At 50.3% G+C, this 12,627-nt stretch overlaps 1 protein-coding gene and 1 non-coding gene across 7 annotated transcripts in view; one reads left to right on the top strand and one right to left on the bottom strand.

Moving 5' to 3' along the window:
* Window positions 1-2,122: 2,122 nt before the first annotated feature.
* The window catches only part of ATP6V0A4 (ATPase H+ transporting V0 subunit a4), a 100,467-nt gene continuing 89,962 nt past the window's right edge, over window positions 2,123-12,627 (bottom strand). For all 6 annotated transcript variants that reach the window (XM_047763323.1, XM_047763327.1, XM_047763326.1 and 3 more), the window contains 4 exons: window positions 12,184-12,312; window positions 6,767-6,884; window positions 4,639-4,810; window positions 2,123-2,610 (listed from right to left, as the gene is read on the bottom strand). In XM_047763323.1, coding sequence (XP_047619279.1) covers window positions 2,517-2,610; window positions 4,639-4,810; window positions 6,767-6,884; window positions 12,184-12,312 — 513 coding nt within the window. In that variant the 3' untranslated portion in view covers window positions 2,123-2,516. The remainder of the gene's footprint in view (window positions 2,611-4,638; window positions 4,811-6,766; window positions 6,885-12,183; window positions 12,313-12,627) is intronic.
* Window positions 11,257-11,362, top strand: LOC125117831 (U6 spliceosomal RNA). Its single transcript, XR_007132738.1, has one exon. It is a non-coding gene; the product is annotated as a U6 spliceosomal RNA (small nuclear RNA).

Genomic DNA, 12,627 nt, shown 5'->3' with positions numbered 1-12,627 from the left:
TGTTCTCAGGAATGCTGGAGAGGGCTGGAAGAAGGGGGCGCTCTGGGCAAGGAGCACAGGACAGCTCTGCTCTTGCAAGGCTTTTCTCACAGCCGTCACTGTTGAGAGTCAAAGGGCGAAAGGCTCTGACCCATCCAGGCGGAGCAGAGCTTTAGACAGCCATGGAGAAGGGCAGTCAGGAGCTCAGAACCTTGAACCTGTCCAGGGACCTTGGCGGCTGGGGGACTTACAGACTTACAGCCACTGCTGACATACTGCTCTAGTCCGTTCTTTCCTTGGATCGGAGGCACTGGCCAAGCACTTGGGCTGTGCCTGGCGCTGTGACCCCTCCCCCAGCCCAGAGGGATGGAGCTCACTCTCCCCACTTCAGCCACGAGGGGCCCCACTCCATCTCCAGACAAAGTATCAGAGTTGGAACTGATACACAGCTTCTGACTCCAGCTGTGATTCTTGGGCGCAACCTGCTTTAATTGTTCAATAAATACTCGTTGAGCATCTGATTGTGCCTGAAAATTGTCCTGGACAAGTCATGCCACCAACATGGCACCTTCACGGATGCGTCCTTGGGTCTGAACAATGACACTTCCGCGATTACCAATCAACCTCACTATACAGAGGGGTGGAGGGGGGGGGGGAGCTTTAAAAAAAATAGAGATCCAGGGAGTTCCCGTCGTGGCGCAGTGGTTCACGAATCCGACTAGGAACCATGAGGTTACGGGTTCGGTCCCTGCCCTTGCTCAGTGGGTTAACGATCCGGCGTTGCCGTGAGCTGTGGTGTAGGTTGCAGATGTGGCTCGGATCCTGCGTTGCTGTGACTCTGGCGGAGGCCGGTGGCTACAGCTCCGATTCGACCCCTAGCCTGGGAACCTCCATATGCCACGGGAGCAGCCCAAGAAATAGCAACAACAACAACAACAACAAAAAAGACAAAAAGAGAAAAAATAAAAATAAAATAAAAAAATAGAGATCTGTTCTAAAGGCGATTTTGAATTTAGTCAGATCTTCTGGAAACTTATTAAGAGCTAGAAACTACGTGAAAGCAAAGCACTAGACCACTGTTTCGTTGTTGCTACTCAGATTCGCTTCCCCGGAGCCACAAGGGGAACTCTGCTCTACTAAAGCTAAGGACACTGAATTCTCCCAGTAGAGTTACCATAAAAGATGATAATTGGAGTTCCCGTTATGGCTCAGTGGTAATGAACCCGACTAGTATCCTTGAGGACGCGGGTTTGATCCCTGGCCTTGCTCAGTGGATTAAGGATCTGGCGTTGCTGTGAACTGTGGTGTAGGTCGAAGATACGGCTCAGATCTGGCATAGTTGTGGCTGTGGCATAGGCGGGCAGTTACAGCTCCAATTCAACCCCTAGCCTGGGAACCTCCACATGCCACACAGGCAGCTGTAAAACAAACACACAAACAAAAAAACCCCTCAAGTAGTGATGAAGAGAATCACTACTGGAATAAGATGTGTCATACAGATGTGACACATATGATTAACTTCCACATGCCATGGGTGCCGCCCTAAACACACACACACACACACGTGATAATTAACCTGCATAAAGTTCATTCAGACTAAATAGTTGATGCAACACAGCTCACTCTACACCTGGCTCTTGGGAGTTTACCAATCCAGGTACCTAAGAAACGTCTTTGGGGTCAAGTGACCCACAGAGGGCGAGGGCAGACCATCCGGCAGGCTCTGTTCCCACAAGCCATTTTCCAGAACTCGCCCAAGCCTACAAACCTCTTTCCCCGGTTACTCTGGCATAACATGCACTGAGAATAAAGAAGGTCACCGGTGACATCAGGCTGTCACGCCTCTTTCCGCAGGTCTTCACAACTGGGAGCCATCGGAGAGCCGGCCCTCCATCTGAACTGAAAACTTTCTCTGTGTGTCCTGCCCCCCAAGGGCAAGTTCATGGGAAACGGTCCTAACCTTGTAAAGCTCAGCCCCAGACAAGGAAACAAGCTGTTTGAGGAAGGAGGAAGCGAAAGAATAAAAGAAACATAATCCCTCCCCGGGATTAGTTTGTGGAACCCTATTGCTTAGCTTGGGCCTATAATTATCAGTACTAAACTTTAGGGAATGATTTTGAATAAAGACACCTTAAAGAAAAAGTGAATGGTCTGGAAGTTTATTTTCTTAAAAATAATACGTAAAACTATCACAAGAAAACAGCAGGTTGGCATGCCCCTCCCCCCCACTCCACAATCATTTTCCTATTTGACAGTGAAGACCCCACGCGAGGCTGAAATGACTTGCCTAGGTAGCTTCTCTGTGACATGGTTAAATCATATCAAACCCCACGGCTTATGGATATAATACCTGAGATCCTGCGTCCAGTTCGCTGAGCACAATCATGCCACTGACTGCCCGGCACAGGCTGACGTTTAAAACAAGACTAAATGTCTTTCACTGGCACAGAGGCTGGCACAAGAGGTGACCCATGGAGGGAGTGGCTGGTGGAGGAGGTGACCAATACAGGAGGTGGCTGCAGCCCCTGGGCCTGACGCTAGTCCTCGGCCGTCCCATCCAGGATTTGTTTAAAGGAGAATGGAGCAAACTTGTAACCAGCTCCCACGTAGAACTTATTCTGGAACTCCACCCTGTCATGGGGGGCAAGAAGAAGGGGGAATTGAACACCTAAAAGAGACCCTGGCAGCTGGAGGGGAAAAGCAGAACACTTGCAAAATCAAGCACAGGGAGTTCCCGTCGTGGCGCAGTGGTTAACGAATCCGACTAGGAACCATGAGGTTGCGGGCTCGATCCCTGGCCTTGCTCAGTGGGTTAAGGATCGGGTGTTGCCATGAGCTATGGTGTGGGTTGCAGACATGGCTCGGATCCTGCATTGCTGTGGCTCTGGCACAGGCCGGTGGCTACAGCTCCAATTAGACCTCTAGCCTGAGAACCTCCATATGCCATGGGAAGCGGCCCTAGAAATGGCAAAAAGACAAAAAAATAAAAAATAAATAAAAATATAAATATAAATAAAATAAAATAAAATAAAATAAAGCACAGGGTGAGGAAGGAGCCTCAAACTGGTGGCCACAACAGGAATTCTCTGAGGTTCTTTTTTTTTTATTATTTTTTTATTTTTTTTTTGTCTTTTTGCTATTTCTAGGGCCGCTCCCTTGGCATATGGAGGTTCCCAGGCTAGGGGTAGAATCAGAGCTGTAGCCGCCAGCCTCCGCCAGAGCCACAGCAACGCGGGATCCGAGCTGCGTCTGCAACCTACACCACAGCTCACGGCAACGCCGGATCGTTAACCCACTGAGCAAGGGCAGGGACCGAACCCGCAACCTCATGGTTCCTAGTCGGATTCGTTAACCACTGCGCCACGACGGGAACTCCTTTTTTTTTTTTTGCCTTTTTAGGGCCGCACCTATGGCATATGGAGGTTCCCAGCCTAGGGTTGAATTGGAGCTGTAGCAGCTGGTCTACACCACAGCCACAGTAATTCAGGATCTGAGCTGTGTCTGTGACCTACTTCACAGCTCACGGCAACTCCAGATCCTTAACCCACTGAGCAAGGCCAGGGATCGAACCTGCATCCTCACAGATGTTAGTCAAATTTCTTTCCAATGAGCCATGACAGGAACTCCTGAGGATTTAAAAAAAAAAAAAATCCTTCTCTTGGAGTTCCCTTGTGGCCCAGCAGGTTAAAGATCCAGCATTAGTCACTGCAGCAGCTCAGGTTGCTGCTGTGGTGCAGGTTCGATCCCTGGCCCAGGAACTTCCACATGCCATGGGCATGGCCAAAAACATGAAAACTCCTTCTCTTGTCTCCCTCTTACACCTTCCCCTCCCCTTCCCACCCCACTTCCTCCAGGTCTCTGCCACTGGCCTCAAGGACCACAGCATAACACCCCCAGCCCCCCACCAGCAAGGAAGCCCTTGCTGGGCAGTGTCGTCTGAGGAGCTGGTGATGACAGAAGGTCATACGTGGTTTTCGTGTACATCCTGGCCTTAAACTGCGCGCCTTATACAACCGCAAAATGTCCAGAGCCTCAACTTAATCTACCATTTACTTCACAGATAGCATGTGTGATCGTTTATTATGTTGCCGAGGTCTTATCTTTTCTTCCCCCCTACTTTTTAGGGCCACAGGTGCAGCATATGGACGTTCCCAGACTAGGGGTCAAATCAGAGCTGCAGCTGCTGGCCTACACCACAGCCACAGCAGTGCGGGATCCACACTTCATCTGCAACCTACACTGCAGCGCATGGCAATGACGGATCCCTAATGCACTGAGCGAGGCCAGCGGTGGAGCCCGCAACCTCACGGATACTGGTTGGGTTTGTTACTGCTGAGCCACAACAGGAACGCCCCGGAGTTCATTTCTTCATGACACAGAAACTATGTTACAGCCTCTGGGCGGGGAGGGAGATGCTGTGGTCGCTCAACTCAGCACGTGATGTGTAAAACCTTTTCTTTAGGCACCATGGCCACAGAGGGAGGCAGGAGGGCTAAGGACCGTCTGTGTGGTCCAGGATGTTTCGGGATGCAGGGCACCCTCAAAATTCTCGGCTGGAACGTGACATGGGAGAGAAATAGAAGCCTAAAGAAACATTCCTGCAGCCCATCCTCTTTCCCCAGGGCACCGCGAGAGCGTCGACGGCACAACGGTTCTTACCAGTGCAGCCGCAGGGCGTGCAGGAAAGCGGAGAGGCCCTCCATGATCAGAAGGATGGCGACCGTCAGAACAGCAAATACGGCAAAAATGATGAACACGCCGACGAGCCCTCCCCAGCCTTGCACTCGAAGGCCGATGGTCATGACCATGGTCCAGAGCACCTCAGACAGTTCTGCAAGATGCGAGGGAGCCGGGCTCAGCCGGAACACGCAGATTCTCCTCACCCTGTGATCTGGACCCGCACACCCGGCAGTTCAGCAGCTCCATTCCCAGACGGAGAACGCAGGCGCGGGTGCCCTAGGGTACCTGTGTGAGAGCGTCTGCCGCAGCTTTGGAGGAGTGGCCACCAAGAGGACAAACATATGGTGCATACTATTCACCCGTGAAAGTGAGCAAACTATAGCTATTAGCAGTAATGTGAATAAATCCGAGTAACACCCTGTTATGCTAAAGAAGCAAAGCACAAAAGAATACATGCAGTATAATTTGATATGCATGGTATGTTTATTTCTCCCCCAGCCCCTCAAGTTCATGTTAGAGCCCTAACCTCCAGGTGATCACCCTGCGGAGGTAATTAGGACTAGAAGGGGCCATGAGGGTGCGGTCCTTCACAATGGGATTAGTGCCCTTATAAGAAAAGACACCAGATCTCGCTCTCTCGCCCTCCCTCTCTCTCCCTCCCCCTCTTCTTTCTCCCTCCCTCCCTCTCCCTCCCTCTGTTCTTTCTCCCTCCCTCCCTCTCCCTCCCTCTCTTCTTTCTCCCTCCCCCGCTCCCCCTCGCCCTCCCCCTTCTTGGGGGATGCTACTGTACTAGGAGTTTATGCAAGGAAACAAACCCCGCCAGAGCAGTCAAGACCACACTAAGGGCTGACCACTTGCTTTTCATTCCTGCTGTAAATCAACAATCAGGCTCACTTCCACTGCTTTGGTTTCTATCCACTTAGCACACATGTTGGCCTGGCCTCTCTGCTCTTGGCGTTACACTCAGTGCTGGGAATGCAGAGATAAGAGTCAAGGTCCTTGCCTTTCAGGAGCTCACAGTCTAGTAGGGACACAGGCTAACAAGACAGAATTACAATCAGGTCCAGTATAGGGGCACCTCCAGAACCCAGGAGAAGGGCACCTTGCAGACGGGGCACCAGGAAGGAAGACTTCCAGGGAGGTGCCCTCCAAGCTGAGTTCTGAGGAGGAACGAGATATCAGTGGGGAGAGTTAAAAAAGGGAAGAATGGAAGTTCCCACTGTGGCTCAGTGGTAACAAACCTGCCTAATATCCATGAGGATGCAGGTTCAATCCCTGGCCTTGCTCAGTGCGTTAAGGATCCAGAGTTGCTGTGAGCTGTGGTGTAGGTCACAGATGTGGCTTGGATCCTGCGTTGCTGTGGCTATGGTGTAGACCAGCAGCTGCAGCTCTGATTTGACCCCTGGCCTGGGAACTTGCATGTGCCACAGGTGCGGTCCTAAAAAGCAAGAAAAAAAAAGTGGGAGAATGTTACTGGCAAGGGAGCTGCAGGGCCAACATACAAGGGGGCTCAGACAGTCTGGCATCTTCAGGAGTCTCAGTGCAATTCCTTGTGGCCACTGCATATGAAATGGGAAAGGGGCAGGGTGGGGGGTTAATAAGGGGCCAGTGGAGCACTGAGGGAAATACCAAGAGACAAGACTGGAGAAGTAGGCAGAACTCAAGAGGGATTTTACAAGGTAAGCTGGTGAGTCAAGATTCCAGACTTAAGTCATTGTTGGGGCTTGAATCTTTACCAAGGAATGCACGCAGCCTGTAGAAACTAGAAAAGGCAAAGAAGCAGGACCTCTCCTTGAGCTTCCAGAATAAAACAGCCCTGCTGACATCTTGTTTTTAGGACTTCTGGCCTCCAGAACTGTACGCCAGTCAATTTCACAGTGTTCTAAGCTACTAAGTTTCTGCTAATTTGTTACAGCAGCAGTGGGAGGCTGATACAGAGGGTAACTTTTTCCACAGATAAAGTCAGATGGATGGAAAATGTCACTTCTACTAAGAACGATGAGCCATTCTTCTTGCAAGCACACCGGAAATGACTCAGGTGGCACTTTCAGCTATAAGTACACGGTAAGGGGACGCGTGCTCGTGACCCTGCTGGCGGCCCACTTACGTGCATGTGCCAGGCTGAGGGCCCAGAGCCGGAGGTAGGAGGCTGTGTTTGAAATGCAGCCCAGGCAGTACTCGATCGTGTGGATGGCTTGATGCACAAAGATGTCTCCAAAGTGGAACTGAAAAAAGAGAATTTTAACACTATTTCATTAAGTGCTTTCTTCAGGGATGTATGACAAATGATACACAGATGGATAAAACATTTCCAGTTGAATGAGGGGAAAAAAGCATTCATATGCTTGGAGAAAGAGAATGAGCAGGGGTTCCCGTTGTGGTGCAGCAGAAACCGATCTGACTAGCATCCATGAGGACTCGGATTCCATCCCTGGCCTTGCTTAGTGGTGTAGGTTGCAGACACAGCTCGGATCCCACGTTGCTGTGGCTGTGGCGGAGGCTGGCAGCTATAACTCCGGTTTGACACCCAGCCTGGGAACTTCCATATGCCACGGGAGCAGCCCTAAAAAGATTTAAAAAAAAAAAGAAAGAAAGATAGTGAGCAGCCGGGGAATTCCCATTGTGGCTCAGTGGTCACAAACCTGACTAGTATCCATGAGGATGCCGGTTCGATCCCTGGCCTTGCTCAGTGCATTAAGGATCTGGCGTTGCCAAGAGCTGTGGTGTAGATCACAGATGCAGCTCAGATCTAGCGTCGCTGTTGCTGTGGCTGCGGTGTAGGCCTGAAGCTGCAGCCTCAATGCAACCCCTAGCCTGGGAACTTCCATATGCCTCGGGTGCATCACTAAAAAGCAGAAAAAAAAGGGGGAGGGGGGAGAATGAGCAGCCCAAAGAAGGACATTGTGTGTGTGCAGTAAGGTTTCCCACAAATGATTGAAAAAAAGCAGCAGGCTGGTAAGGGGAGCTGAGATTTACGCTGAGCTTTGAACGATGGGAAGGGACCAGAGAAGCCAGGTCATTCCTAGAAAAGGAAATGACTCCAGGTAAGAAAAAGGTGGGTGGTTGCAAACATCATGACGGCACATGGGGGAGAAAAACCATTTGGCTGGAACTGGGAGCTTGCTGAGGTCAGGAGAGACTTAGCTCTCGACGCTGCTGGAAAGCCAAGCATGAGCAGAGGTGAGAAAAAAACCTGGAGTCATGAGGCACCATAAAAGTATCTGAATCGAAAGTGGCAAGGGGAATAAGGAAATATTCAGGGGAGTTTCCTGGTGGTCTAGTGGTTAGGATTCAGTTCTTTTTTTTTTTTTCTTTTCTTTTTATGCCTCACCTGCAGCATATGGAAATTCCCAGGCTAGGGGTTGAATCGAAGCTGCAGCCACTGGCCTATACCACAGCCACAGCAACACAGCATCCGAGCCATGTCTGCAACCTACATCACAGCTCACGGCCATGCTGGACCCTTAACTCCCCGAGCGAGGCCAGGGATCGAACCAGCATCCTCATGGATATTAGTCAGACTCATTACTGCTGAGCCACAAACAGAACTCCAGGATTCGGTGCTCTCACTGCTGTAGTCGGGGTTCAATCCCTGATCCAGGAACTGAGATCCCACATGAAGCCATGTATGGTGTGGTCAAGAATTTAAAAAAAAAAAAAAAAGTGTTGGGGGGAAGATTAATTAAATAGCAAAATGGATCAGGGAAGGAATAGCCTTTAAGGCAAAAAACCCAACCTGTTGCTTAGGTTAGTCATCCAGAAAGGAGGGGAAAGAAATAGTGCAGAGACAGCAATGGCTCATTCTTTCCTTTCATGCACACTCTGCGTTACGGGGGAGACAATTTGATGGGTACCATCCCTGCCCCCCAGCAGCTCACCGCCCCGGAGGGAGAAGATGCAGTAGAGAGTTAGCACCCAATAGCAGGGGAAGGACAACAGCCAAGAATCAGGGTGCTGTGGGAACACAGAGAAGGGTGCCTCGCCCAGCAGGGCCAGGGTCATACAGGGCTCCGAGGTCCTTGTATGTGAACAGGTCAAAAGATGACACTGACAGAAAGGCATAACCTGGAGGGGGAGAGCTGTAGCTGATTCTCAGGCAGGTTGTGTTTCAGGTGAGCGTGAAAACAAGCACCATCTCAACTCAGAGATAAGAAAATGAGGATGCAAAGGAAAGAGCAACGATTAGAGAGGAGTCACAGGGCTGTGATCCGGAACAGCAAGGACGGAAGGCCAAACCCAGGAAGAAATGGGGGCTCTGGTCACTGGGACTTGAAGTCAGGTGCTTTGGGGAAAAGACCAAAATCACTGCCTCCTTGTCCTTCAGTGAACACAGAGGAGGGACCGAAGGGGCGGGGATGGGAGGTGACAGAGCGAGTCGGGGGGAGGGAGCAGCAGGTGGCAGACACAGAGGAATGTGCGGTAAAGGGTTAACTTCAGGAAAAGACAGGCCTGCCTTTGTCTCAGCGTCTGGGAGGCAACCTAGACACCCGTGGCCTTTCCCAAGTGAAAGAAAGCTCTGAGATGCATGGTCCGACCCTGGGACCACACCTCATAGTTTTTGCTAGTGAGGTGACCTGGTGGCAGCTGGCCTCACCAGAAGGACCACCCGTGTGGTGAGAGAGTTGCGACTCTGCGCCACAGGTTAACAAGCCAAATGGGTCTCCAGGGGAGGGAGGGAGCCGGAGGTTGAAGGCAACCACCCAGAATGACTTGGACCCATCATGCCTGCACAACCACACCCCAGTAAAACATTGGACACAGAAGCTCAGGTGAGCTCCCCGAGTTGGCAATACCATGATCATTTTGCCACATGTGGATGCTGGGAGAGTCCCACATCCCTAAGGACACAGACGCTTTGCATTTGGAAACGTCCCAGGGTCAGATTCTGTCTATGGGCCTCTTCTTCCGGCCAGTTCTGATGTGTGGAGTTTTGCTGTAAGTAAAACTATAACTGAAAGTATAGCGTGCTGCAGAGTCCTGTGAGCTGTCTGCAAATGACTGACCCTGAGGGGGGCTGAGGGGACCCGCAAACCTGTGGCTGGCGTCCAAAGTGTTAGGTAGATTTGGCAGCCTGGAGAACTGTGTCTTTAAGCGGGAGTTTGGCTAATTCCTGGTAAGGAGGGAGGTGGGAGAGGACCTGGAGGGGGAAGCAGAGTCCACCCTGTGTCTGCTTTGTGCTGAGAGATTGCACTGTGGGAGGAGCCATCACATGGAGCCTGAGGTTGCCCAGACAAGAGCAGCCGGTTCAGGAGTTTCCCGTCGTGGCTCAGTGGTCAATGAATCCGACTAGGACCCATGAGGTTGTGGGTTCGATCCCTGGCCTTGGCTCAGTGGGTTAAGGATCTGGCGTTGCTGTGAGCTGTGGTGTAGGTCGCAGACGTGGCTTTGTTCTTGCGTTGCTGTGGCCCTGATGTGATGTAGGCTGGTGGCTACAGCTCCGATTAGACCCTTAGCCTGGGAACCTCCATATGCTGCTCTGCAGCCCTAGAAATGGCAAAAAGACAAAAAAAAAAAAAAAGAGCAGCCGGTTCATGGGAGAGGTGGCAGGTGACACTGACTGGATATTTACAGGAGGAGAATGAATGAGCTGGGACTTGATGAGTCAGAAGATGAGTAGGAGGAGCTAGGAGTTTGGGGTTAGTAGATACAAACTATTGCATCTGGAGTGGATAAGCAATGAGATCCTGCTGTACAGCACAGGAAATCTAATCACTTGTGATGGAGCATGATGGAGGATAATGTGAGAAAAAGAATATATATATATATGACTGGGTCACTCTGACATACAGAAGAAATTGCCAGAACATTGCAAATCAACTATAATAGAAATAATAAAAATCTTACAAAAAAAAAAAAAGATGCAGAAAAGACGTTTAGGTTGGATTCTAAGTCATTCCAGCAGGTCTGAGAAAACCTAGTAACCCCAATCGCCACTAACAGGGATTACTGACGCCCTGGAATCTCGTTGGGACAATTTTCCATGATCCGGATTTTTCATTCATTCTAATGGACTGTCCATCCGTGCACATGAATACGTCTTTTTCCAACAATGAACACCACAAATGGAGCTACTCCTCGAATCTCTCAGGCCTCACAGGACCCCTGTCCTCACCCCCTCACTGGAACAGAGCTCCCGTTAAAACCCCCAGCCTGGGGTTCGGGATGGGGGGTGACTCCGATCACGGTATACAAACAGCCAGCTGCCTCGTCTGGGAAAACACAGCACATTCCCGAGGGGGCAGCGACTGCCCTTGGGGCAGGGATGGGGGAGAGAACACAGAATGAATTCACGGGAGAGGCAGACAAGGCGACAAAGATCAGTGAACAAGGTCAGAGCCAGGGTTGAGGGAGGAGAAGGGCTGGGAACAATAACCCACTTCCCGCTGCAATGTGAGGCAGCAGCTTTGGGCTCTGCTGTCATGGTTTGAGGGCATTGGTGGGCAAGATCATACATCTAGAAGACTCCCGGGGCACGGTCTGAGCCAAGGGGGCCTCAGGAACATTTAGGACCTTCTAGAACACTAAATCTGAGGCTGAGGTTCACCTCATATTTGCAGAAGGAGCAGCACCTGGGTGGACTTATTAAAACACTCTCTGGTGCTTGCTTGGCAGCACACAGACTAAAATGGGAATGGCACAGAGAAGATGAGCATGGCCCCTGTGCAAGGATGACATGCAAATTCGTGAGTCATTCCATATTTAAAAAAAAAAAAAAAAGGAATGGATGCAGCTGTCTCTAAAGAAGAAGAACCCAAAATGAACTCTATTCGGTTTCTTTAATACTCAAGGTTATTGTTGGATAAACAAGGTCCTGGGACTTCCCATCATGGCTTAGTGGTAATGAACCCTACTAGCATCCATGAGGACGCAGGTTCAACCCCTGACCTTGCTCAATGGGTTAAGGATCTGGCGTTGCCATGAGCTGTGGTGTAGGCTGCAGACAAGGCTTGGATCTGGCGTTGCTGTGGCTTCAATCTAGGCCGGCAGCTGCCACTCTGATTTGACCCCCAGCTCGGGAGTCTCTATATGCCACAGCCTTGAAAAATAAAAAACAAAAAGCAAAAAACAAAAGACCAAGGTCCTATGTGTAACACAAGGAACCATACCCAGTTTCCTGGCATAGACCATGACAGAGAAGAATATTAAAAAAGAATCTGTGCATTTGTATAACTGAGTCACTTTGCTCTATAGCAGAAATTGACACAACATTGTGTGCCAACTATACTTCCATATAAATAAGTAAAGTTTAAATAAAATAAATAAAATACTCTCTGCTGGGCTGGTCAGTAGCTGTAAATTTAAGTGCTCCACCTTCCTGGGGACCTCCCCAACTTCCCAGGACTCAGTGATGACAGAGTTGCCACCAGCAGGGTGCCCCCAACCCTCCCAGCCCTGCAGCCCAAGTCCACCGTGATGGGCTGCTGGGCTCACCCCTGCCCAAGCTGTAACATACGTGAGCATCGCCCCAACTAGGTCTTGCTTCTAGCAACCGTACACATTCACAGGCTAACACGTCACAAATACCTCCTCTTCATGGCCATCGTGAGCCCCATGGGCACCTGCAGAAGCCCTCCGCCCAGAGCTCATGGAAGCGCTGGAGTTGACAGCTTCGATGTCCTCGGTGGCCTCTTCTTGGATCCTGGAGGCCTGCATCTGTCAGCACCCAAGAAAGTGAAGCATTAAATTCACCCTTGGAAATACCAAAATTCTCTGTAAAGTACAGGCTCTCATTAAATATTAGCTACATACCAGGTACTATTCTTAAGGCTCTAGTATCTCATTTAGGCTTCATGGACAGTCTTTTTAGGAAAGCGCAATTATCACCTCATTTTACAGAGGTGAAAACTACAGTACAGGAAACTTAAGAAATGAGCCCCGCAGTGAGTTAAGAAACTGACTAGTATTGGTGAGGATGCAGGTTCGATCCCTAGGTTTGCTCAGTGGGTTAAGGATCCAGTGTTGCTGCCA

Source organism: Phacochoerus africanus, chromosome 16 (assembly GCF_016906955.1).
Source record: "Phacochoerus africanus isolate WHEZ1 chromosome 16, ROS_Pafr_v1, whole genome shotgun sequence".
Lineage (NCBI taxonomy): Eukaryota > Metazoa > Chordata > Mammalia > Artiodactyla > Suidae > Phacochoerus > Phacochoerus africanus.
The sequence above is the reverse complement of the archived record's forward strand: the minus strand, read 5'-3'. Positions and strand labels throughout refer to the sequence as shown.